General features: G+C 45.3%; 1 protein-coding gene and 1 non-coding gene across 3 annotated transcripts in view; both read left to right on the top strand.

Moving 5' to 3' along the window:
- The window catches only part of LOC119170515 (nucleolar transcription factor 1-A-like), a 33,137-nt gene extending 7,131 nt beyond the window's left edge, over positions 1 to 26,006 (top strand). The window contains exons 2-15 of one of the 2 annotated variants that reach the window (XM_037421707.2): positions 1,397 to 1,581; positions 3,438 to 3,689; positions 4,289 to 4,353; positions 5,083 to 5,230; positions 6,229 to 6,339; positions 6,751 to 6,875; positions 7,386 to 7,527; positions 7,816 to 8,184; positions 8,978 to 9,045; positions 9,162 to 9,251; positions 11,714 to 11,897; positions 15,028 to 15,174; positions 15,650 to 15,985; positions 22,097 to 26,006. In XM_037421707.2, coding sequence (XP_037277604.2) covers positions 1,397 to 1,581; positions 3,438 to 3,689; positions 4,289 to 4,353; positions 5,083 to 5,230; positions 6,229 to 6,339; positions 6,751 to 6,875; positions 7,386 to 7,527; positions 7,816 to 8,184; positions 8,978 to 9,045; positions 9,162 to 9,251; positions 11,714 to 11,897; positions 15,028 to 15,174; positions 15,650 to 15,985; positions 22,097 to 22,225 — 2,351 coding nt within the window. In that variant the 3' untranslated portion in view covers positions 22,226 to 26,006. Of the gene's footprint in view, positions 1 to 1,396; positions 1,582 to 3,437; positions 3,690 to 4,288; positions 4,354 to 5,082; positions 5,231 to 6,228; positions 6,340 to 6,750; positions 6,876 to 7,385; positions 7,528 to 7,815; positions 8,185 to 8,977; positions 9,046 to 9,161; positions 9,252 to 11,713; positions 11,898 to 15,027; positions 15,175 to 15,649; positions 15,986 to 16,674; positions 17,103 to 22,096 lie in introns of those variants that run through there. The other variant, XM_075887188.1, reaches the window with a different exon arrangement.
- TRNAT-CGU (transfer RNA threonine (anticodon CGU)) lies at positions 20,439 to 20,511 on the top strand. Its single transcript has one exon. It is a non-coding gene; the product is annotated as a tRNA-Thr (tRNA).
- Positions 26,007 to 27,104: the final 1,098 nt, after the last annotated feature.

The raw sequence follows: 27,104 nt of genomic DNA, 5'->3' as shown, positions 1-27,104 counted from the left end.
CTGCCACCTTGCTGTGGTACCCGTGCAAGTTAAAATGCGACGAATGATTCAGGCTGGAAATTTCGCCGCACGTCCAAAGAAAAAAAGAGAAAAAAGTTCTCAAGGTCATGTGACGAATCTTCTTCTTCCGTGCCATCTCTCCCTGCTTAGCTTCCAAAACTTTCGCCAGAGCGAGAGAAGAGAGAAAGCAATCGCAACATGTGCCGAATTTTCGCAACCCTGCTTCTACTGGACGGATTCTAAAAAAAATTCTGCAGCGGTCAATTCGTGAGGCAATCGGCTCACTTTTAACTGAATTCATTCCATGGCTACCTGGAAGATGCAGGGCCCCTTTAGTTTGGTTATTTTTTATTGATTTACAAATACCCCACAGGCTCCAAGCAGGAGCATTACTCTGGGGGGGGGGGGGGGAGGGGTGGAAGGATAATCCCACATATGAGATTTCAGTGATGAGTGCTTTTCCATACTATGCTCTTCGTGCTGGTATGTTTGGCAGTGCAGGTACACTTTGCATCCAGTTAGGTACCTTATTTGCATTCATGAACCTTATTGAGGTGCCCCACATCTAGCTGCTCATCCAGCTTACTCTGCAGTTTTATTGAATTATTGTCGACGCCCGAACATAGAAGGCTGTTCAGAAATCCAGAAGGTATGTTTCCACTGGAGGGTGACTTTGCCAAAATGTAAAAACTGAGGCAATTCACAGAGATCAAAAACTGTGTCAGCTTAGGGTGATCATTAGAGCCAGACATTTGCCTCAGAAACCCAAAAAATTTTCAAGCTCGTCCTGGCAGAGGTGGGACGTCATCAACTATTTATAGCCCAAGGCTTTCGTGTCGTAGTGCAGTATGGAAAGGGTGCTGGTTAGAGTGACGCAGAGTCCTTCGTCAGTTGATTCACTCAGGAACCCACCTTTTTTAGGGCAAGCTTTTTTCCAAGTTGCCGAGAACCCAAAAAAACATTTGATGTGAGATGAACCCAGTATGTTGGCACAAAGAAAATGGTTCTGAAGGTAAAGTTGGCTCTGATCGATGTGTCAGGGTAGAAATTATGCTGATATTACACTGATGAATGTGGAAATGAAAGTATGCATGTTACTCAGCCCTAAATTGTCTTGTTTCAGTCAGTGATTACTGTACATTCACTCATAAAATGCCTTTCGGGGCCTGTAAGGCACTGGTAAATGAATAGGTAAATAAACTGAGTGTGTTGGACAAATTCCAAGTGGTTTTTAAGGAGTGTAGCTGGGCATAGCAATACGACATTATAATGCACCGAATTGCCCAATCTACAGTACCTGTTGCTTCAGCCATACCGCATAATGGCTGGCCCGGGCTGTTGGCTTGGAACCTGGAAATGGCAGTGGAATTAACTGTTCCTGCCCGCCTTCTTGCAGTGGCATCCCTGACCTGGAGTGTGGACGAGTTGGGGCAGCTGGTTAGTAACCTGGCCCAGTGTCTGCCCGCCAATGACCTGGTCAAGTATACCACCATGGTTGAGAAGGTCGATTGGGAGAAGGTGCGCTTTGGCTCCTACACAGCTGCACAATGCAAGGAGAAGTGGGCGCAGTTGATGCAGAAGGTGAGGTTATCCTTCATTATGTCTTAGGGGGGGATTGAGGAAAGGGGGCTGTTTGTGCAGTTACCCCAGTAGACACTTAACTGCCCTTTTTCTTTTTTCTTTTTTTTGAAAGGTTCCGGCCAAAAAGTGCCCATTTTTTTATTGTTCATTTTGAATCTGATTGTACTAAAGCAGCGAGTCGATGTTGAAAAAACATTTTCCTCTCATGCTAAGAATCAGTGGAATAAAGTTTATTTCTGAATAATACATAGGAAACCAGCTACCCGCTGCTAATAAAATTTAAAAACCTTATAAACCAAACAGTTGCAGGCGCCACATCTTTCTTCACTTGTGGAGGCTGTGCACTCTTGGGATATTTTACTTGGGAAGCTTCGGGGCTGCGTAGAAACTTTCAAAACTCGGAATAATGCAATGTGGTTTCATTGGCGAGCACTCACAAGGTTCGTGTACGAGCTGTCTTCATCATCACCAGAGCAGCTACTCAATTCACCGTCATTGCTGTCTCCACTTACGGGCAATTGATAAATATCTGTACTCAAATAATTATCACTCAAAGAAGATGACGAAAACGAATAGCCTTTTTTTTTTCTTCGTGTTTGGGGGTCAGTTATGGAATAATTGCTGTTACCACACGCCGTCTTTCCATACAAAAACCGCACTCATGCAACAGGAGAAAACTAAATCCTCGAGCAAATACTGCCATTTAGTGGATGACACACAATGTAAGCCGTAAATGCATGCTTCTCTGCCTGAACGCTAGAGGGGAGTACCTATTTCGTTGGGATGAGTTTTCCTCGTTCAAAGCAGTTTGGTGACGGTTTGGGCAGGACTAGCTTTGTTCGTCCAAAGCAGTTGAGGGGCGAAGCACGTCCTGTCTATTGCAGTTTCGAGCAGAACCTCAGCATCTATATGTTTATTTTGGCAGGCATGCCACCTAGTTCCTAGGCAGTTGCAAGAATAAGGAAGGGAGTTACAGACATTGAATAGTGAAAATATTGCACTAATGGCTTTCTTAGAAAGATTAATGAAAGGCCTCATGAATGGCAGTCTTGAAACTTTTGATACCAGTGATGCTAATGGAGTTAGGCAAAATCTTGCAGCTTATTTTAAGTTACGGTCAGTGTTCAGTGACACATTTATGTGGGGGTGGGATCAAAAAACTGTGACTGAGTCAAAGAAGGGAAGTTGTTTGAAGGGCTTGTTTCTTTGTTAGGCACAACCAAATGAATTAACTGACAATTCGAGGAAAGCATATGGAACGTCGTTTAACTGTCGTGTAGTGGCACAAATGAAAATGAAATAAACTGGACGAAAAAATACCTTGCCATTGGCGGGGCCTGAACTCGCAACCTTCACATACGAGTCCGATGCTCTACCAATAAAGCAACAAGAGCATGCATTGCCCTGTAAATTTCGTTTGGTTATTTCCGTGCTCGTAGTCTCTGGGAGAGCTAGCCATTGTTTCTTGTAGGCTAGGTGGCCAATGTGTAGCATTATTTTTGCCAGGCAATGCCACATATCTTGTGATGGCGGCATGAAGTCGCAGCTGACACTCACATTTTACATAGAGGCATTAAGTCTGTGAGTATAAGACCTTTGCTATGAAAGAACGGAAGAAGGAAAGTTGTTCAAGAGGCTTGCTTCTTTGCTACACTAAATCTAATAACGCAACATTGGTTATGTTGGTGGAACTGGATTATACGATAGTATGAGATGTGTGATCAACTTCTCTAGCCTGGCTGAGTTCACCTTGGTTTCTCCAAATTACCTAATGTCATCACCAACTGCCATTCCTTACTATGCGCCTGAAATACATATACGTAACCTAACTAAATTTTGAATGTGTGTGGTTTCAGCTTCGGCGTTACCGCACGCTAACAGACCTGGTGGGTGATGCGAGGGAGTGGCTGAAGCGCCCCTGGCTGCCGGGCAATGGTACGGCGCGCCGTCAGAGGCACCCTGGCCTGCCCAAGAAACCGCTGACACCTTATTTCCGATTCTTCCTGGAAAAACGCGAGAAGTACTCCCGCGAAAACCCGGAGCTGTCCATGACGGAGTTGGCCAAGCTCATCTCCAATAAGTTCCAGGAGCTTCCCGAGAAGAAGAAGGTGAGTGGCTGTGTCAGCTATGTACATTGTTTGGTTGCCAGGTGTGTAGTGTTTGTATTGTCAGTTTGCTCTGCACAAGCTTGGTATTCGAGAACGATGTACCAGCTAGCCTGCAAACTAATTGTGGTTTCCGGGACATTCAAATGCCCGTGCAGTTTTTCGTATTGCGAAAGGGATTTCTGTTGAAGTTGTTTGGGGTTAAGTAGGAGGACTTGTGTTTAAACTTTCTGCATACAGTACATATGAAGTTTTCATCGCTGTAACAGTTAAAACAGTGAGATGAGTAAGCTAAAGTTGTTAGCTGACCTGCATCTGCATACGCTGCCGGCACCTTCTGTTGTGTTAAGCTTCTTGCCTGAAAGCTCAATTTATGCTGCATTGCCATATCTTTTAAGTGTATCTATATTCACCACATTGCTCATTGTACTTTACATTAATTTTTATTGACTATTGAAATGCCACATTTACTTCCCCAGGGAATGTGTTGAGTGTGCCCACAGGAGCCCTCGCTTTATCTTGCTCGGCTGTTTAGCGGCACACTCATTTGTGATGCCACTGCGAGCAAGCACAGCCTAATGTGGGGTGGTTTCCCTTTGCAGCAAAAATACAAAGAGAGCTTCGAACGAGACAACGACATTTACAAGGTGGAGCTGAAGAAATTCAAGTGAGCGCTTTATCATTTGCCTGTGCATTTTTCTTTGGTCACAATTTTTGTGAGCTCTTGCATGCAGTAGACATCAAACTTCGAGCAGTAGCTTCACTGTAACTTGTTCTTCCTTGCAAGGTTTTACTGAACGCAAGTTTCGAAAGAGTGCCAAAGCTTTGTAATCAAAGTTCCTCCATCTAGTGCTACCAGTGAGCTCTGATGTTGCTTACAAACTAGTCAAACAGTAGCCTGATATATGGAGAGAGATGCTGATGGTAAAATGAACAAAAAGCTTTCTGTATTTTCAATATATAACCTGCTTCGTACATATAACTTGCACCTCACGCCACCTGCCCTCCCAACTTAAACCCGTGGAAAAATTATCCCTGCATATTACCTGCTGATTTCAATCATGCAAATAACTAGTCTCAGACCTTAATAAACACGACCCCACTATCTAGGCTTGCGAAATGCAAAAGCTTTATTTTATCTTGCTTCAATCACCACTGCCTTGTCCCACATTCTCACCTACCGTCAAAATCCGCAGTTGCTTTCACAGCTACTTTTGGTTTCCTCGAAGCCAAATTGTGCACCAAGTTCCTGTATAACTCGCACCCAAACTGTAGCTCTGAATTTTCTGCATATTTGGTGCGGGCTACACGAAAAAAGATATGGTGCTATCTTCTATATACTATGCCAGGAAAAGCATTCTTTAAACTCCCGAATTGCAATTTCGTTGTTGGCTAGGAAAGAGAATCCGGATGTATTTCCGGAGCCAGCCGGTAAGCAGCCCCCACCTGGTGCTCCCGCTGTACCACCTTGTGCGCCCGAGAAGCCGCAGACGCCCATCCAGCTGTTCACTCTCGACCGCCTCAAGAAGCCAGAGTTTGCCAAGGTGAGCAGTAGGAAGACGGCAGGGGTCGAGGCACTTCCACGGCATGTAGCGACTGTTGAAATTGAGTGACGTTGAAGCCCCGTAAAGCACATGTTCTACATGACAGTGGTAGTTGGGTTTGGTTGTAACACTCTACGTTCATCCTCATCATCTTTTCTCTCCTTTCTTTTCCACCCTCTCCTCATTTCTAATGCTTAGTAGCTGGTCAAGAAACTGATTCGGGCCATCCTCTCAGCTTTACTGCCCCAATAAATGTCACTCTTTTTTTCAATAGAAATGGGAAGACGTGCGTTGTCAGCAGCTGCTGTGGTAGCCTAACAGCTATGACATTGTTCTTCTAAGCACAAGGATGCAGGTCTGTTCCTGGCAACAATAGCAGCATTTGGACAAGGCAAAAGTACAAGAATGCCGTTGTAATAATAATAGCCGGCATTTTACATCCCGAGGCTGCGATACATTATGAGAGACGCTGTAATGAAGGGCACCTAAATTTAAGCAAATGTGCCCCTATCATTCTTGCTCCATTGAAACAGAAATGCTGCAGCTGGGATGCAGTCTTGCAACATTCAAGTCGGCATTCAAGCTCCATAACCATTACAGCACCGCGGCGGGTAAAATGCTCTTGTGAACGTTGGCGCACATTGAGCACCTAATTATGGTCAAACCCTAGTTGGTCAAAATTACTAATCCAGAGTCCCCATTACAGCATGGCTCACCTGGTTCGATTTTGTCTTGTACAAGCCCTGCAAAATCATCTTTTTTGTCTTGTAAGCATTTTGCTCTTGCACGTCTAGCTTTTTATTTACTTATTACATATTTTATCATTCTATCTTTTTATGCTCTCGTTAATATAGAAGCCCATGTAGTGAGCTTTATGCACATGCATGACTTCTCAAGCAACCGGGGCAATGTGTTATAGCTTCATTTAATGCTCCAACTAAGAAATTTCTGGGAAGGCAAACTATATTTATATTTTTTTTATCTTCCTTGTTCCTCAGCTGGACAAGAAAGAGGCACATGAGGAGATCCGCAAGCAGTGGGCAGAGCTGTCTGACGGCAAACGCATCAAGTGGATTCGCCGGGCTCTCCAAGACCAGCACCGATACGAGGTGAGTGTTCAGACTGCTGTTTCAGTTCGCACATAGAAGTATGGGTTGGTCAAAAGCATTTGGCATTGGACTTTAGGCTGGTTTGTGTATAAGTTTGCTTACCAAGAACATATTGTGTGTGTCGGAGAACCTTGAAAATGTCCTCCATGAGCTGTGGCGCATCTGTTTGGTTTATTTGCATCTTGAATGTATAAATCTGAAGCGCATTCCACGAGCACAATGGTACTTAATAACATAAAATACTATAAGCATTATGTACTAATGTAAATGCATTTACTGATAATATAATGCACAGTAATGTTTTTTAGTGTATTGTGCAAAAGACATGATATGACAAGATACTGCCGCATGTAGAGTGAAACAGTTTCAAAAAGATAAGTGACACATTCTGGTTCTCACTTGTATTGGTAGCTGGAGGTCGCCGAGTACAGCCAGGCATATCCTGGCTTCAAAGCAGCCGTAGTGAAGCCGATATTGAGCAAGGCCGAGCAGGAGTTCAAGGACAAGTGCGACGGAAAGCCTGAGCGTCCTCCCAAGTAAGTCTTGCAGGTTGGGTGCTTGAACAACGTTTGCTTTTTGCACGAGTGGTACAGCTATTCATGCAAAGGTGGTTGATTTGAGTGTGGTTGTTGGTTCACCTTCAGTGAACCTTTGTTGTTACATGCTATTCATGCAAAGATGGTTGATTGGAGTGTGGTTGTTGGTTCAGCTTTAGTGAACCTTTGTTGTGACATGCCTCCACATCAACTGTGCAATGTTGTATGTGTTACAGTTAAACCCCCTTTAAGAGGCATGCCCCGGGCAGAAATTCTTGTCTTTTATACGAGATGTCTCTTATAAGCTGGGTACCTCATAGGCATTTTCCTTATCCCCGTATTTTACTGATGGCATACTGGTGGCTCTTATACAGTAGTTGTAGGCAATGCTATGTTGTTTTTTGACACAAAGAAATAAAGGTTTCTAAATTTGTTTCTTTGCTTGATGAGCTGTTGAACAACTTGCACGCTACTGTTCAACAACTACATCTAAACTTGTCTCGCTTGCAGCTCCGGCTACAGCCTGTTCTCTCGCATCATGCTGCGGCAGCTGAAGAATGTACCGGCCAAGGAGAAGATGGCGGAGATCTCGCAGTTGTGGAAGAACCTCAGCCAGACAGAGCGAGACTCGTACAACAAGCAGGCCACCAAGGTCAGATGTCCGCTGTATTTTTGCGAGATGTAAGCTGCTATTCGTTCTAAAGAGCAAGCAGATTCACTGTGTCTGTAGCTGTCTCCGATTTCCTTTGTTGTGTGAAAATGCAGCGTATGCATACTGGGCCTTATGCCACCCACTTTCTAGTCACCAGTACTGGTCTCTCTATGCCGCACTTCATAGCCCCAAGAAAGGGTTCGCATCTGGTTAATGTCCCAGACTTTCTTTTCTCCCTCTCTAACTGGCCTTGCTTCTTTATTCTCCCATCGGTGCTCGGTGGCACAGGCTAATGCCAAGTACAAGGAGAAGTACGCTGCCTACCTTAGCAACCTTCCCGAGGAGGAGCGACAGAAGGTCGAGGCTGAGTCGGGGACGCACAAGTCGGCCGCGTCTGCCGGTGGGGGCGCAGCTGCCAAAGCAAACTCCAAGGGCGGCTGCGTGACTGTGTCCGGCAAGGGCAACCGTCTTGCACCCGGCGACGAGAACCAACCACCAGCAGGGGAGCGGCCCAAACCCAAGAAGCCCCTGTCGGCCATGTTCTTCTTTCAACAGGAGAAGCTGGCCGCCATGAAGGAGCGCTGTCCACAGATGTCCCACCAGGAGGTGATGCGCGCGCTCGCGCGAGAGTTCTCCGAGCTGCCTGAGCGCAAGAAGGTGAGCTGGTTCACGCATGCAAACACCTATGGGTGGCACATTTGTGCATAAGGTAGCAGGTTCACTTCCTGCCTTCCTTGACAGTATTGTGACAGGTTTAGCATGCCCTAATGCCTGTGTACTTAAGTTTGGAGGTGCGTTAAAAGAACTCTGCACAGTTAAAGTTGATAGAGGCCTCTATTGACATAGTTTTTGTAACTAGCGTTTTGCTTTGTGGCATCTAGCATCATAACTTGATTTGGGTTTATTTATGTGTGAGGTTTCTCAACTATAGTCGGACACGATAAAAATGTAGAAGTCTGCGGCAATTTTCTCTCAAAGGTGGATGCACACAAGCTTGCACCACTGGGTGCATGTGGCTCATCATGTCCTGACTGACATGATGAGCCACATGGCCGGTGACCCTGCTTTTGGGGAACAATGCCGAGTGCATGAGCGAGACTATTTCTTTAGTCGTGCAAGTGATCAGCTGCCACCTTTGGGTAACCTGGGCAGGACCTTTTCTGACTTCTTAGCAGAGAGGGAGAGAAATCGCAAGAGAGTAGCCCTTTCCCGAGCGAGACACGTACTGCATTAAGTCGTCGATGTGGTCAAATTTTGAAGCTTGCGTATGGAAAGCTTGTTCCACGTGTGTGCTACCCGTGTAGAATAAATCCATCTCATTTAGCATTTTCGGTGGAGAGAGGGGGGGGGGTAGGGGGCGAAGCAAGTGTACCTGTGCCCTCCCCGTAGCTGATGTCTGGCTGCTAGCCCATTTTGAACGTACATAAATGCTTCTCAACCGCTTTCATAGGACAAATACAAGAAGATGGCCACAGAAGCAAAGGAGAAGGCTATTGAAGAAACGAATGGCCACAAAGTGTGAGTGTGCCTTTACTTGCTGTACAAAATATGTTCTTCCTAATTGCGGGACTTTTTAGCAGCTGCTCTGTGGCATGTGCACCAACCTGCCATCTTTTTTTCTTTATTGCCGACAGCAAAGAGGAGAAGGTGCATCAGGTTTCTGCTGCGCCTAATCTCAACAGGAGGAACCGCCTCTTCAAGGGAGAACCAAAAAAGCCCCCTCAGTAAGTTGAGTGACAGCCACATCATACTTGATTTCTCTCAAATTTGTGGAGTTGACAAAGTTGGGCTCGTCGATATGTCTAGCATACCCCTTCACACACAAATATTCGGATCATTTGGATATTTCACACACAATTATTCGGAGCAATTTAAATGACTGAAAATTTTGAAATATTCGAAACAAATGAATGTGTGTGTCTTAATTAGCATGTAACACCTTTTAATTAAAGGTGATTTCGCTGCGGTGGAGGAATGCTAAGCTATGAAAGCATCTATCCAGGTGTATAGTAAGAGTAGTTTGCATGTAACCTTTTGTAAATATGGTTTCACTGCAGTGAAGTGGTGCTAAACCGTGAAAAAACATATTCAGGAGAAATACCGTATTTTTTCGCCTGATGAACGCACTTGCATAATAAAAGCACCCCCAACTTCAGTCATCGAAATTTGTATTTTTTTTCCTCGTGTAATAAATGCACCCCCTACATTCATCCGCTGCAGTCCCACTAATAGACATCTGGCGCCTCCTGACCCGTTGGATCCCTTTTCCGTTTTTTATTAATTTGCCAACCCCGCTCGGCCGCAGCGGCTCGCCCGTTGCCGCATGCCGTATTGTTTTTCTTTCTATCTGTGTGCGACATGTCCCCTATTTTATCTGTGCACCACAGGGGCATTCAGAGACATCGCAGCTGATGAGCACACGATCCCTTGATCCCTTCGCTCGATCCCTTAATCCCTTCGCTCGCTGTGTGCTTATCAGCTGCGATGTCTCTACACTCCCACCATTTTTGAACCCCACTGTAGCGCACAGATAAGATGGGGAACCTGCCGCGCACAGAGCACAGGTAGAAAGAAAAACAATACAGCACGCGGCAAGGGGCGAACGAGCGGGCGGCGTGACCTTCGCTCGCTATGTGCTTAAAATTGCTCGCGCGAACCGATTGACGGTCGCTTCCTACCAATATGAAAAAGAACAACCGCGTGCACACGATTTTCGATCGATGATGGCAGGAATCACTGTCGCAAAGGGTCATTCGTCGCTATCGCGTCGCAGGTTTCTGGAAAACCAGAAAAAGTTGCTTGTAGTCCAGAAAACATTGTGAGGATTTCCGCAACATGGTAGCACCCCCTCGTTTTGCTTGTTATCCACGCGTATAGGAACTTAACATGCAGAAGCGAGGAGGCGGCCCTATGTTGCCATTAATCTTGTAATCTACGGTTTGTTTTGATGCTTCGGGAGTAACTTTGCTGCAGTGGTGGTTACTCGCTGCAATGTGAACAGCCTCATCGCGGTCATCATGCGAGGTTGCCAATAAGTTGGCAAAGTGCATAGTAGCGCATGCTTTTCGGCACCCCTAGAGATCGCAGCATATACCGCTGTTGCGGTTAAACGATTGCGAGGAAAGATAGTTGCAAAACACTTTTGTGGGGTGGGTTATAGAGTGCGCGAGCAGCCTGGGGACAGCTTGCAAAAGATGCGCCATCATGCAACCACCGAAGATGAGTAAAGTCCAACAAAGAAGCTGTTTTCACAAGTGTACGTGTATGTCGATTGTGAAAGTGTAGGCGACCTAACTTTTTTACATTAACGCATTTTTTCTCCTCCCGAAAAAGTTTTCATAAAGTGTACCCCGCGTAATATACGCACCCTCCAACTTTGCTCGCATCTTTCGAGAAAAAAAGTGCATTCATTACGCGAGTAAATATGTTACCCAATGCAGCAAAGCCCCACTTCTAAGTTGAAAACGATATTACTCTCTTATCTATTCATTTTTTTCAGTTTGCAAGCAAATTTTGAAACGCGACATATTTCACAAGCTATCGCCTGCATTCTACCGAAAATCAAATCCTGCTACTACTGTTAAACCTGCTTATAAAAACCGGCTAACTAAAAGTGCCACACTTTTAGTTAGCCCCATATATGTGGGGCCTTGCTGCATATGGAGGGCGCTTTACCTAATAGTTTTCCGCGATGTCCGTGGAACTGTGCATATGTCACACAAAGGCCGCACCACTTATTGCGTACTACTAACGCAAGCTTATACATATACTTTTTAAAATATTATCTTTTGTTATAAAGAATCAAACAATATTTCAGTACTAATCAATAAATTGTTCACCGTGTACATTAACGCATGGTCACGTGACAGGTCATTCATGATAGTTTGTTTTTGCCACCAGAAATGCCACAGGTCGTTTTTGCAATTTTCAATGAAGAAATAAAAAAAAATTCACTTCTCACGAGAAAAACAGGGTTGGTTTTAGTCGCTATAAGAGACAATCTTTTCATTCGTGCAATCATCCATTCATGTTGTGGGCAGTTGTCGGTCCCTTTAAGTTTCGTAACTAAATGTGCCAGTGTATATGTGTGGCTTCAGGCTAAATTTCTGGCTCATTTATTACTATATAAACATTCAGCCATGCCCCTTGATTGTTGAGTCAACTTGTTGACGCTGGACACGTGCAGGAGCGGCTACGGGGTATTTTCAACGGAAATGCTCAGCCAACTTGTCGACGTAGACCCCAAGAACCGCATGGCCGAGATCGCCAAGCGCTGGAATGCTATGCCGGAATCTGACAAGGAGCGCTACAAGCGGGCCGTCCAGGACTTGCAGTGCCAGTACAACAAAGAACTGGCATGGTTCCTTGAGGTGCATATTCCTTACTGTCTGATTTCCTAATTTATTCCTCTTGTTACCGTATTTATTTGAACCTAGGCTGATAGTTCTTTTTTTTAACTGCATCAAACTCCAGGGTCAGCCTAGATTCGAGGATGTTTAAAAGGGTGCCATTGTTCATTGAGAAAAGTGACACACAGCTAGCGCCACCTGGATGGTATTAGTATAGCCGTTAGTAGCCAAGCCAACACCTGGCTTAAGTACATACGTGAGGCTGCCATTCTGATCTGTGTTGCGAGTGTTGAGGCAAGCCGTTTGTCATTTCAAGCCGCGCTTCAAGTGGTTTGTTTGTGATGTAGCTAAATGGCACCAAACAGGCGGTGTCATAGTGCCGTTTATAAAAGGAAAGTTGTCCTAGCCGCGGGCTTGTTGCCCAACGTTCAAGCTAGGTCGGCTTTTGGAGTGGACGCAAAAAAATATGCGTCGCTGGGGGGGCTGCAGCGTGGGGCGATCACCCGGGAACTTTGATTATACGATCTTTTAAGAATTGCGGCATATCCAATCATCTTGATGGCACTCAGGATTGCGCACTGTTTAAAAACAGCGACGAAGGAAACATCGAGGACGACTTGGAATGAGCGCAGAATTGGCAAGCGTGACGTGTTTATAGTGCAAATAACTAGAGGCAGCGCAAAAAAAATGATGAAAAAGAAACACTTACAACGGGACTTTATTGATTGATATGTGGGGTCTAACATCATAAAACCACCATATGATTATGAGAGACGTCGTGGAGGGCTCCCGAAATTTAGACCACCTGGGGTTGTTTAACGTGCACCCAAGTCTGAGCACATGGGCTTACAGCGTTTATGCCTCCATTGAAAATGCAACCCCGGCAGCCGAGATTCGATCCCGCAACCTGCAGGTCAGCAACCGATTATCCTAGCCACTAGACCACCGCGGTGGGGCCACACAACAGGACTAGCGGCTGTATGTTTCTCGAGTTATTTGCATCATGAACTTTGTGGGGTCTCGAAATGGAGCGCACCACACTCTTGCAGCAAATGGACACAGTTGACGTGGTTGGGCAAAACCAAGCCAAACAACTTACATTTACTTAACTACTTTTAGAAACGACGATATTGCCGGCCGAATTATTATAGCATCAATTGTAATCCACTTGCTAAACAACCTTACACATACCGTATTTACACGATTGTAAGACGACTCGAATGTAAGACGACCCCCCCAAAATCGCATCTCAAAAAAAAAAAAAAAAAAGAATGCGCGCATTTTACACAAGGGAAATTTATTCACGTGGTTGCGGAGGATTATTCATCGTCGCTGGAGTCGTCCTCACTGGTGCTGCTGCCGTCATTGCTGCTGCAGTCCCACAGCACGTCGTCGTCAAGTGTGAGTCCACACTTCGCGAACGACCGCACCACGGCATCGCGTGGGACGGCCGCCCATGCGGAGAGGACCCACCCGCACACAGTAGCAAGGGAGGCTCTCCTCACACACCCGCTTGGCGTAAGTTCGCGGCTTTCTGACGAAATCCACTCGTTGTATTCGCGACGCAGGAGGTCTTTAAAAGGCTTGTTGACCCCCACGTCGAGAGGCTGAAGCTACCCCGTCAAGCTGCCCCGACAAGGAGGAGCTCTTCCGTCAACTACCAATCCCCCCTACGGCGGCTCTTCCATCGATTACCGGTGCTCCCTCAAGAGCCGTGCGCTCGCCATAAAGGCACTCGTAATGCGCGCAGTAGATGCTAAAAAAAGAAAAGCTTTTGTATAAGCACGCGGAAAACTATGCGCTTTGGGTTGAGCGGGAAACTATTCGAGATGACAATACATGGTTCGATTTCGATTCTAAGGTACATGGTTCGATTTCGATTCTAAGACGACCCCCCAACATTGGATTGTCAAATTTGAAAAAAAGGGTCGTCTTACAATCGTGTAAATACAGTAATTACCATACACTCAACAACATAACATACACAAGGCGGCGAACGCTTGGCTCGCCATAAGGGCCCTCAAAAGACGGCCCATGGTGCCGTGCACCGGGGGCACACCGCAGGCGACAGCCGTTCTTGTCAAACGCCACCAGCTGAAGAGGCTGGCTCAATTCTTTCGTGCCGCCACCAAGGCCTGCCGCCAGGGGTGACCGCCAGCACTAAGGATCTAACCATGATGATGATGATAGTGGTGACCAACGCTCCCGAACACAACGCCACCTACTGATCAATAATTGTGACCCCCGAAATATGGCTTCTGCGCGAGACACATGCGCCATGCGGCACAAACAACTTTACAGGGGGTGTCAGCACTTTCAAAACTTTCTGCGCTTTTTCATGTTCATGTTTAACAAATGTTTTCTCTTTGTGAATGCTGTTTCGTTCGGCCTACATTTGAGGTAAGTTTTTTTTTTCCAAATTTGAGACTTGGGGGCCGGCTTAGAATTGGGGTCGGCCTAGATTCGAGTAAATACGGTATGTTTAATGCCCAGTTGCAGCAAGTCTGAAGAGAGAGTGGCAGAACAGGGCAAGGCACCTTTAAGATCAGAGGGGCATATGCAGTTGGTCTAGTAGGCCGCTATCGTATTACTTTGATTCTCTCTCCCATTTATCTTTTACCCGATGTAAGGCAGCAAACCAGCTGCAACCTCGTTAACTTCCCTGCCTTTTCTTCGCTTTTCTCTCCATCTCTCTTCACGAGCAGGCCTTTCTTTGCGGTTAATAAAGTTGTGAATGGTTCAAAGAGGCACGGAAGAGCAAAAATGATTTCTTGTGTTTCGGAAAATTGCTTTTCCACAATCGCAAAAAGCTACATTCTTAGTATGAGAAAGCTAAAATGGGTCAGGAAAGACTGAGAAATGCCCATGGGTTTCTTGCCTTGCATTTAGCGACATCGTGTTAGTGAATGCATTCATACTGCATACAGAGGTCGAAACGCTGTTGTTAGCAACTTCATGGCATTTTAATGCCGGTCTTCCGGTCGTCACACACCTATTGGTTGTGAATGTCATGGTGCCATTGTGGTTTAATTTTAATGCACAGTGGAGAATGCCCACAGCTGCAGTGCTTCTGACTGAAAGCACATGTGCAGCTGTGGAAATGGTGCATTGACAATAACTTGCATTGCTCCTCTTCGTGGGCGGTGCGCAGGGTTTGAGTGCGGAGGATCGGCAGGAATACGAGGCACGACGAGCCAGGATGAAGGCCAAGCGCAAAGGTGGAGCAATCAAGGCAGCTGCCACTCGCAAGGAGAAGCGGCGCAAAGCTGCCGCCGCCGCTGATGACGCCAAAGTCAAGGTAGGTGTGGCGTACAAATGCAGTAGGCTCTCGATTAACAGAAATTAAAGAGGCTCTGCAACAATTTTGCAAGTAATCTTCGAATGGCTTCATTAAAAGAGCTGATTGCCTGACGAATCAACTGCCACAAGATTTAGTATCCGTCAGGTACAACAGAAGTGTCTTTCGTCAGAGACATTCAGCATTCTGCGCATCAACATAACCATGAAAGTTCATATCAGGAGCCTGCAAAGAACACTTGAGTAACCTGAGGTAGCTCTACAATGGATCGATTTACTAATCCTGGCTGTCCTTGATTCGTAGTTTCTCACTGTCCAAGAACTGCTCAAGGCATGTTTGCTAAGCTCATTGGATAAAGGCACAATACCTTGGGCATGTCTCGGAAGTCTGGGACTACGAATAGAATTCCCACTGCTCACACCAACCCCAGTCTGCTGCATCATTTTGTGCATTCTCTTTGTCATCCATTTTCTAGGAAGAGGACGCATCATCGGATGAGAGCAGCTCGGATGAGTCCTCCGATGAAGACGAAGATGACGACGAGGAGGAAGAGGAAGAAGAGGGGACCGAGGAGAAGGTTAAGTCCGACGACGAAGACTCAGATTCGAGCTCGGACGAGGAGGAAGAAGAGGAAGAGTCTGAATCAGGCTCCTCGGACTCCTCCAGCAGCGACGAGTCGGACGAGCCGACTGCCCCGACGTTGCCAGCAGCGGTTCCAAAGCAGCAAGTCCCCCCCTCCAAAAAGCTGCAGACACCTGTCGTCAAGAAGGAAGAAGCACCGAGTTTGGCTGCGACACCGGCAGCGACGAAGGTAAGCCCGGCCCCTACTGCCAAGCAGGCACTTTCCTTTGAGGTAATACATTACAACTGTGGAGTTCAGAATCTAAGGGCCACATCGTGGGTTCATACCTCGAGCAGCATACGTATGGTTCCTTGAAAGTGCAACTGAAATTACGTGTAGTGGCTGATGTCTCCAAATAGACTTAATGTTTACTGTAGTTCCGGTGATTTGACTATTTTGACAGCAGCACTACTGTAACTTCCACGATCATCTGTAGTGGGTGTTCCTGTAGTCTAAGCTTGATATAACGAAGTCTTACTTGTGGCCAGAAATTTCGTTAACTTGCAAGTCAAAAATGTGCGTGTGTTTCAGTTATGCAAATAAAGGTGACAACACTCCAGACAAATGGCACTTCGCAGGCCACATAATCAAGAAAATAACAATTAAACTTTGGATGTAATGGCATCTTCGAGAGCACTGGTTGTTCTTTTGTCTGTTAAAAGCATAATGCCCGATAGCAAATATGCACGAATGCATTTATCTTCAAAGTAAACTTAAAATCATGTTAACTCGATGTAACAGATTATGTATCACTGGAGTGCTCAACGTTCACAGACATGAGTGATACCGTGCTCAGACTAATGTGGCTGCCCATGAAAGCAATGATTATCCTAGAAGGGTTATTTTACCCTAATGCATAAAAATTTCATCCTATTCAGGTACAGTGAAGAATGTCGGCTTCATCTGTCGCTTGTAAATAAGCGTCCGGGTTATGAGGCGCCCGTACGTTGAGAATGCTGCCCATGCCTCCTCACGCGAACATGCACCTGAATTTGTGTATGGAAGATCTAGCATATCCGTGACTCCGTTCGGTGTAGCAATACTGCTTGCCACCTGGAGTTCCTGGTCAAGAGTTGTCCTCCAAGCATGTGTCTGCAACACTCTGGATTGCTGTTCCAACAGCGCAGTCATCACCGAAGACGGGAGTCCTCAAGTGTCGTGTGACTGAAGGCAGCACTACCCTCATCGCAGAGCAGTTGCCACTAGTCAATAACATCCTTGGTGGATATCACACTTTCATCATCAAGATTTGAGCACCTTGCTTCATTCAAATAAATGTGACTCCTTGAGTCTTGCCTTCCATGAATAGGTTGGCCAAGGTGTCTCCATTTGTTGACTCCCACAACTGCGAAAGAGCCTCCAGGCCCATGGATGCATTGATTTTTGTTTTCTCTGTAGGCCTTTCGGTGGCCCTCCTGCAGTACACACACTTGACACTGCTTATTGTTCCTCATGGCTTTCAGCAAAAGCTGCCTTTTTTTAAGCTGGTCATAATTGTGGGGATAATTCTGCCCCTTACATTGAGGCACAAAACTGTTTTCGTAAGTTTAGTATAAATGACCCTATTAAATTATACAGTCGACTCTCGTTAATACCAAGTTCACGGAAACCGCAAAAAACTTTGAATTAAGCGGAATTCCAATTAACCACAATGAACGAAAAATACCTTTATTTCAAAGCAGTTTCATGAGGAAAAATCTGTGATTGCCATTTGCTTCTGTTTGCTGAATCTTGCAGCAGAAAGCAAGTCCTGCAGGCTGTATATGTATGTGCCCGAGTGCTTCCTCGGCGTTGCTCTCAGCAGTGAAAAACCGCTGCGCGAGGGCAAGGCCTGCGGCTACATCAGCAGCCCGCGGTAGTGGCTCACTTGCGGCGGCGTCGTCGCCAACCTCAGTTTCGCGACTAGGCTCGCTGGGCTGAATCGTCTCCACAATCTCAGTGCACGCACTTTCTAGCGAACTGTCAGTGGCAATGTACACGGCGAAAGGGACGTCGCCGAGAGCTGGCAGGAAACCATCAACGTCAAGCTCACTTGTGTCTTCTGCCACCAAGTCAAGCATCTGATAAGGCCCGCAAGTTGCCATGGTAAATGCACCTGGAGCTTCGTCGCACGTGCAAACGCTGAGTCCTCGCACGACCGTAATGAGATCAACAATGAGGCCCGGAACCGCCGGAGCAGCTGCTTCGTGCTCTGGGGCGCTGCACGCAACTGCGATGCCATCAGCTGACGCTTTGAGCTGCGGCGCTGTGGTCAACTGCGATGCCCTTGAGTGCCGGTCGGACACGCATTGTTGTTTAGCACTTCGAAAATAGGAAATTTAACAAACATTACGATTTCCTTCGGGAATTCGATTGAAAATAAATTTTAATTAACCGAAACTTCAGACCTGTAGCTTCCAATTACCGAGAATTTCTTCCTGTTGAACTGCATGCAAAACTGACGGGACCCCCACTCCACTTCCAATTAACCGATAATTCCAATAAAGCAACTTCGAATTATCGGGAGTCGACTGTACAAGAAATAGAAGGTTTTACGAGTCATCAATTGCAAAATTGGAGGATGGGGGCATGGTTGATTGGAATCGATATAACATGAAAGTAAAATGTGTCCTTACCAAAATAGTTTAATGCTTACTGTACAATGATATAAGAGAGCTTGGACCATGTCTGCTGGTATTTTAATGTGGATTCACCACATTAACGCTTGGTGGTACATCTCTATTCCTACGGCTAATGTCCATGATCAGTGATTAAACAAATACTTAGCTGTAGTAGTAAGCGGTGAAAACATAATCTGAGAAAGCATAGTGCAGCCACGAAAGCGTCGCTTACTGGACGCAGAGCTTGGGTTAAGGTTGGTATCCCGCAACGTTTCACCGAGTTTAATACCACCGAAGAACTAAAGGGAAACTCAACGTGCATCTTGTCTCCCCTGTAGCCCAGCAGCGATTTTCTTGGGGCAAGCGTAAGCGTGGAATGTGGAGCTACAGCCAGGAAAGGCAGGCACGCCTCGCAGATATTTTTGGTTCGGATGGGTGCTATGAGCGAGGCCAACGCTTGGGCTACAGTCGCCACCTTGCCGTGTGTTGGCAAATTGTACTTGCCTTTTATAAACGTGCTAGGTTAGACAGACACGTTGCAGGAACTAATTGCGGTGGTCACGGTTATCATTGATGACGTCACTGCTGACCAAAAGCATTGCAGAGGAAAGTGTGAGATGTAAAAAGTGTGTTTGTACAGCCTCCCGAGTGTGTGACCATGGAATAGTGGATAGCATGTGCTGTCGCGGACCGAGAGGTCACGAGTTCTACTCCCGGTGACGGAGCATCATTTGAGATCATGTGCATTTTTTTAAACGTGATTTCTGTGACGGGAAAGCATCACTGCAGTCTTGGTGGATTCGTGTAAAAAATGCTGTACTTTGAGAACTTTGTTAAAATGAGGTTCATTATGTTAAAGCTCAGCTGTATCCCTGCCACCAACAACTACGCTGCTGCATGTCATATACAAAGTAAACCTATGGTGTTACTTCTGTGAAGCCAGAAATACGTATAGACCAGCCCCTGAACTTTTTAAAGTCCTCAAATCATCTTGCTGTACGACACAAAATGCAAACAAGCGGAGTTCCACACTCGCCATCATGGCTTCAGGCGGCGCTGACTAACGCTTCCACGTTTGATTCACATACAGTCGAACCCCGCTACAACGAACTCCGCCTCAACGAAATATCTGCCACAACCTAAAATTCACGGTTCCCCATCAGCAGTCCATACGCGTCAATGCATAAATATTGTCGCCACAACGAACACTTTTTCTTCTGCTGTCCCGCTTCAACGAAATTTCACGATGCACTTTCAAACTCGGATATTTATTGCTGTACAGGAAACCCAATCTTTAACACTTTGATGCATTTTGAGAAGCTGAAAAATCATTGACGAAGTCTAAAACATGCGTTGGCACCACCAGAAAGTGCCGCTGTTTAGCAAGCATGGGCGCTGCCATTGCTCTATAGGAATGGCCCTGCTTTTGCCACTGGCCTGCTTTCGAGCTGCAGACGATCCGAAGCTGAAGCTCAGTTCATGGTTTTGTTCACGCATGCGTGCAACTGCGAAGTGATGCCTTTTCCGATTCGAATGCTTATCATTTTATTAGCGCTTGGCCAGTGTGGTACCTAATCAAAGCGGCTGTTCATCGGCATTATCAACGAAATCGGCTAGCCGCGAGTGATGGATGATAAGAATGGCATAGAATAAGGCAAAAGTCGCCACTCCACAATACCCTGCCTCTATCTTGGCGTTGTCGGATACACTTCGACGGTGGATGACTGCTGGTGTTAACGTGTTAATGCAACTGTTTCACGAAAGCGGTTGTAGGCATTGTTTCAGCATGGTTTTTACCATGGCCTCGCTATGCATGACTGTGAATCGTGTCGTGACGCTGCTGGGAAAGAATAGGAAGCAGCGAACACTTCTTTAATTTTAAGAATAAACATTCTTTTGTTTTACTAGCTCAGCTCAGCTATATTTTTTCGATTTGACTATAACGAAATTCTTGCTTCAACAAAATATTTTTCCCGCCCTGTGAGTTTCGTTGTAGCGGGGTTCGACTGTATGTATCCTATAAAATGGGTGGAAGGATAGCCGCCGTGGTAGCTCAGTTGGTAGAGCATCGGACGCGTTATTCGAAGGTCGCAGGTTCGATCCCTGCCTAGGGCAAGTTATCTTTTCAATCTACTTCTCTTCACATTTGCATTACTATTACCTCATTAAAAACATCCCCTGTACTTTTTTTGACATGATTGTTTATTAGATCTCGTTACCAGCACACAGTAGGTAGCATAGCTGTTGTTTTATGTGAAAAACACACGAACCAGGAGCTGGAAGAGAAGCTATCAAAGTTAAACTATTTTGCTGGTGTGATAAGGGGATAATTTTCTATAGGACACGTAATGAAAGGCCACTGCTTTGTAACCAAAAAAAGAAAAAAAACAAAGAATGTCAATTACATATTAACGTTCGAAAGAAATTCTGCAAAGAATAAGGGCGCGCTGGAGCACATATGGCGAGCATTCCCAAGTAATGAATGATTAGAAATATGCCGCTTTTCTCTGGGCAAAATGTATGCAATCATTGCAAACAGCCGGTTCTAATATATGGGAATGAAACATTGATAACAAGATAACCTGAGAAAACGTTTAGGACTGCACTGCATGCAATAGTGGGAAATGACAAGCAGAATGTCAAGAAATCGGAAGACAGTGGAAAGCCTCGGACAACAAAACGGGTAGCACATATTCTGGTTGACAATAAGTCAAAGAAATGGACCTGCACTAGCCGTGTGATCTGCAGGACAGGTAATAAGGACATTTAGCATGATTGAATGGACACTAAGGGATTGGAAATACAGCCAAGGATGATAGCAAGTTGGATAGGCTGACAACGTCAATGTCGCAGGTCTAAAATGGAATCTGCTAGCACAAAGCACAAGACTTGGTGAACGGAAGATCATCATGAGACCCTCATGCTGCAGTGAACGTAAAAAAGGCTGATAGTGATGAACAATAAAAATGTTCAAGGAAAAGTTATTTAGGATTTAATTTGGAAAAATAAATGCTCATTGCACTCATGCTGCGAGTACATCCCCACCCATCCAGCCAAAGAAAAAAAAAAGCTACGAGTAGAGGCCTGGAACTGCTTCACTGCATGATGTATTATGCAATGGGGTATGTTCAGGTGCTTGCGAGGCACAGGTGCAAAATGTGTAATCCTTGCTAGAGCTCACGATCCTTGCAGCACATTTTTGCATCTTTACACGCATCATCAGAGGATAGTGGTATACTATTGGCATTGGGTTTACTAAGCGAGCATTTTATTGTCGAGCTCGAGCAGTTGTAGACCAGCTCCGATTCGTGTGAAGGTTTATCTAAGTTGGCATTGAATGATGGTGCCAGAGGTACTCTTAAAAATGTATAAAAACCTTTGACAGCATGGAGCTGCTGCATAGTGCTGGGCCTAGACGTTCTCCTTGAGACGTTCTTGATGTGACCTGAAGTTCTTGTATTTGCGGTGTCACTCTCACATGTGTCATTTACAAGCTCCGCAGCTTGGCCACTTTCTATTAGTGAACTGTTTGTTGAATGTGCCAGACACTGTAATTGTTCACATTGCTTTGTTTAATTGTCATTCTACTTTCAGAAGACGCATCCAGTACACAAAACGTTTTCAGCACACATTTGTTTCTCCTACTTATGCACATTCTGCTAGCTTGATGTTCAGACGTTTTCTTGATCTCTCTCTTCAGGCTGAGCCCAACGCGAACCACGAAGAAGACGACGATGACGACGACAGTAGCGAGAGTGATAGTGACAGCAGCTCGGACAGCAGCGACGATGACGATGACTCCGAGTCGGAGTCCGACAGCAAGGACTGAGTTCACCACAGCTCACAGTCGTAGTGAATGAGACAAACTTGCCGTGTGGTGCCGTGAAACGAAACAGTCAGGCGAGGGAGTGCGAAACAACGCTGTTGACCGGCAGACGTTTTCGCGCAGTGTTGCCGTCTCGTCCGTCTCACTCGTGCTGTGGACAGTTGTTAGCCATGCAGATGCGAAACGCCAGTGCTGCTGGAGTGCCGGCACATCTCCACGCTCCATCTAAAAAGTGCCTGCGAGACTATCTGTAGTGACGTTGCAGTGGACGCTACAACTGTGGTGTGTTGGTTTGACTCGTGTCGTCGGCCTCCTGTTGCTATCGGCAAAGAAAAAAAAACGCATGTACTGGGGAAAACGCCAGTGCTGTGTCATAGGCTCGGCAGAAAAGCTTGCTTCGCATGTCTCGCAGAGAAATACTATGGAGAGATACCATCGTACGTGCGGTGCTGGCATGCCTTCGGCAATTCGAAGCACAGTGTTCCCAGAGTGGCCATTTTCTTAAGGAAATGAAACAGTGATGAAAATTAGCCCTGTGACAACGATATAACTGACCAGCGCATGTACTTGTACTGTCACACTGAGTGCATGCTCTTGAAACATTTTCTCGGAAAGATTCTGAGCTGCTAAAACTATTCTTGCCCACACATGAGGTAAGTTGCAAATGTTACGGTGCGCTGTTCGTCTACTGGAATGTTGCTAGCCGTTGTCACTTGCTAATTTTCTGCACTTTTTCGTGACCACTCAAAGCCAGTTCTCATACCCTTCACTCTGTATTTTGTGCCTTTTACTCTCCCTGCATACATCTTATGGACATGTTTTACACAGTACACGCGTCTAACCCGTGAACGATAAGCAGTGGGCCACTGTGTATGTATTCTGTTCAGACCAGTAAAGACTGAATAATTTTTTTTTAGATTTACCCATTTCCTTGAAAATACTGAAATGAGCTGTACTCGTCGTCAGCCGACTGAAAAGCCCTTGCTATCATTGCAGAAATCTCTATCTGTTCTCTTAATTGTTTTTTTTTTTTAATTCCATTTACTTCCATGTAGTCTCTCGCAGCTAAAACCACTCAGTAGCGGCTTCACGAACTCAAAGCGTATGATTATGCATCGGTTGTCCTAGGCGTATACCTCGCAACATGAAGACTTTACAATTCAGCGTACTGTCAATAGCAGCTGCTATTCTAGATAGAGTATTTCAGCTTTAGTTCCCGTTTCTGAGTGACATTGTTTCTTTTTTTTGTGCTGTACACTCATCAATCTTATTTATTGGGCCACTGGCTGTCGTGCAGTGCCCTTCGGCTTCAACAACTTCAACACTGAATACTCACTGCAGATAAATTTCGCAGAAATGATGTCACTTTTTTCCTTGTGCTGACATTGGCTGCTTACTGCAACCGCTCATATGTGCTCTAGCGGAATTTATTGGCTTTAGGTCAGTGTCATCGACCTTGCCTGCCAAGCAGTCTTGGTCTCGTTTATGCTCACAGTAGGTTAATCCATATACAAAGCAAGCAAAAGCATTTGCTTTTGATTTTAGCTCTGAAATCGCACTTGCATCACAAAGCAAGATCGTGTAATTAGCATTTGTTTTGAAGACACCAGCATGTCATCTAATGTGATACCAACTTCTCGAGTGGTGTGTGTAAATTGTTGGGTTGCTTCCAAGGCAGTTACGAATGCGGCTGCACGTGTGATGAGAAGCAAGTCTTTTTTTCACTGCAGATACAGTGCCATGATACTTACAAAACATTTATTTGTATATTTAATGACATTTGATATTCAGTGCAGGCAAGTACTTTAAGGCTACTAAGAAGAGTGCCAGTTCTCCTTGCATTTTTGTGTGAGGGTTTTCATTGTTTTTAAGGGGTCTGATTGTATAGCATATAAATTGCCCCTGTTGTGCTGAAAGAACTACATCATGGCATTTAATTCATAGATTTATTGATTATGAGTGCAAAGTGATGGTTTGTATTATCAATTGCTAACTTTGTAATACTGATGAAAGTGAGATCCCTAAATATTTTGTTTCTACTAGCAGAGTTGTGAGCTTGTGTACACATAATATGCCCAAGCTGCACTGCGAGGATAAATTCAACAACAGCGGTTTAATTCAACAGCGGTTTAATTTTTTTCCCTTTTGTAAACTGTTCCCTTTTGTCCCGTGGGCAATTGTGCGAACAATGTGTATGGCTTCCTTCCAAAGACTCGTAATAATATTCAAACTGTCTCGGTGAGAAGACATAGAACTTTGCTCAAAAGTTCACGACAGGGTGGCCAGAGTCTAGTACTTATTCAAAATTTGTGGTGGCCTACTGGACAAAGTGTTGCAAAAGTGTTCAAAGCAACATAATTTAAGGATATGAATTGATAAGGAAACAAGGCATGAACCTCTTTTTCGGCTGAATCGCTGCTACATGCACACGAGTGCTTTTGTCAAAGACAAGGCGCTCTGTGGTGCATTTTGTTCAACACCATGGCTAGATGCAGTAGTTGACTGTTTCGTCCCCAAGTTATCCAGATATGCGTAGCTTAATATCACAGTATGCAGTCTCACACGAAAATATGTGGTGAGAGGAACGGTAGTGTTGTAAGTTGCCTGGAGTGCAAGCCGGTTTTGTTGTACGTTAAATTTCTATGGCAGGCATGCGTTCTTTAAACATTGTGCTTTCTTCTCTCTCGGTCAGAAATTTTCATTCTGCGGTGCGGCATTTCTGCGGAAGCTTACAGTCGGTGTCAAAATGTTCACGGAGCACAGGATACATAAATGTCTATCATGCATAGAAGCATGTATTGAACAATGGTCTGAATTTGAGCAAATTTATGAGGTAACATCTGCAGGTATTTAACTCTAGACTTGGGACTGCCGGAAAGAGAACATGTAAGTAGAGCGACGTCAATGTTTTCGTTGGTCTAGTGTTTTGAGCTTTACACCTAAAGGTGCCAAGATATTGCTGGCACACTTGAAGCAAGCTGAAAAACCAGGCTGCAGAAACAAGACTTCTCGTGTATCTTGCTGCCTGTAAACTTCCCGTGCCAACAGTATATTGCGGATAAAGCAGTTATGCATCCAAGCACGATATTAAAGTGCACCACAACGTTGCTGACTTCACACTAAGTGCTCATTCAGTGGAGCTGCGGTTCAGCCCATTAGGATCTTCATGCCAGGCCCACATGGCAACACACGGGACATTGCTGTTGCAGATTTGTTGAAAATTTTTCACTTGCCCAAAAATGAAAGGCGAGCTGCACAGCTTTTGCGAGAATTGTGGCCTTTCCTTGTTACTAAGGTAAGCTGGCATACCTCCAGATCGGTGCACAGGAACACTGTATGTTCTAAGCAGAGGCTTGTAGGTTCCTTATAATACTATACAGGCCACCTAGTGCAGAGACAACTTGTGTGCCTTTCCTTGTGCCCTAGAGAAACAACTGATGCTATACAATGTGCCATCTCTGTATGAGGTGTATGCTTGCATGTATGCGTGTGCCATGTAACTGTATAATTGTGCATATCTCTCTGCTCCCAGTTTCTCATTAGGCTTAAGCACTGTAGCCCTTACCGGCAGCACCACCAGCCCTTGTGGTGTGCTGCCGAGTTTTATTGTTTCGTTTCGTTCTTCCTTGAGAGTTTGTACAGAAGTACAACTTGTGTTGTGTAGGCACCTGTAACACAAACTGCCACCGCCATTATTCCATCGTCACCAACTAGTCTGTTTTCTGCCTTAACAGGGACGCAGAAGGGCGTTTTTTTTTAAATAAATAAAAGTGTCTCAACACAGTCCCATGTGTTCTATGCTAAGTACTGCTGCTTTGGCGTAGGGTTGCAACATTCCTGGTACATAAACTATGAAGAACTTAACAACAGCACGAAACAGTCGCAATGCTAGCTTAAAGAAATAGCCTGCTTGGCACTTAAAGTGGCATGTGCTCAGTGTCACATTGTGGGGCTGAGGCTTGTGCTGCTCGCCACTTATCGCTCTGAGTGTCCTAAGTTTCGTTCTTGGCGCAGCAGCAACAGTGAACTGTGTCTGCATATAAGGCTTAGAAGTAGGAAAATCCAGTGATGCCGTGCATCTACCAATAGAAAAAAAAAAGGAGCGATGCACTATGTACGTGTTTCTGTGCTGCCTTCGTGTCTCTTTTCAGGTGCACTGCACCAATCGCATGTCGTACGAAAGCAGCAGATTTTTCACTCACTCCTTAGGCTGGGAATGCAGAGACACCTCGAAGTCCAACTGAATACACTCAAGAGCTCATTACAGCAAGACTACAGAGTCATCTATGCCAGTACCATCTATCTGAAAGGAGGACAAGCACAGCAGGCGCCAACATAGGTAACAGCAGCTGCTGACGACAGATACTCTCCATTCGAAGTTTTTCTCTTGCTGTAACACTGGTGGAATGAGCAAGAGCTAAAGGTCATTAGTATGCAGCAACATGCGAGTCTGAACTACAAATCATCAAAGGCAGTCCTGGCATTTTTACATTTTGAAACATCTCAAACAGCTTTTTGACTTTTGACGTTCCTGAGTCACTAGAAGACACAACCAGAGGAATGGCCCACAACTATCATTGCTGCAAGTCAACAGAAATGTGAGCTATGTAGAGCTTTGAAATTATTTGTGGTTGTAAGATAAACTTGAAATACTGGAATACGCTATATCACATTTCTTTCTGTTACTTCTGAAGAAATTTTCTTGGAATGCACTAGTTCTCAAACAGCACCACTTTTTTGTCTTCACTTTTAATGAGCAGTGCTTGACACCTATGCTGTGCTCTTTCATTGCTTCTGTGTGAGGAAGGCCCTTTCAGATTCATGGACCTCCAATGTTCGCTATTCGGCAAATGCAGGTTTTATGCGAACTCTCAGTTCAATC

Source organism: Rhipicephalus microplus, chromosome 2, assembly GCF_043290135.1.
Source record: "Rhipicephalus microplus isolate Deutch F79 chromosome 2, USDA_Rmic, whole genome shotgun sequence".
NCBI classification, from domain to species: domain Eukaryota; kingdom Metazoa; phylum Arthropoda; class Arachnida; order Ixodida; family Ixodidae; genus Rhipicephalus; species Rhipicephalus microplus.
Note: the sequence above shows the minus strand (reverse complement) of the source record. Positions and strands in the feature narration are given on the sequence as shown.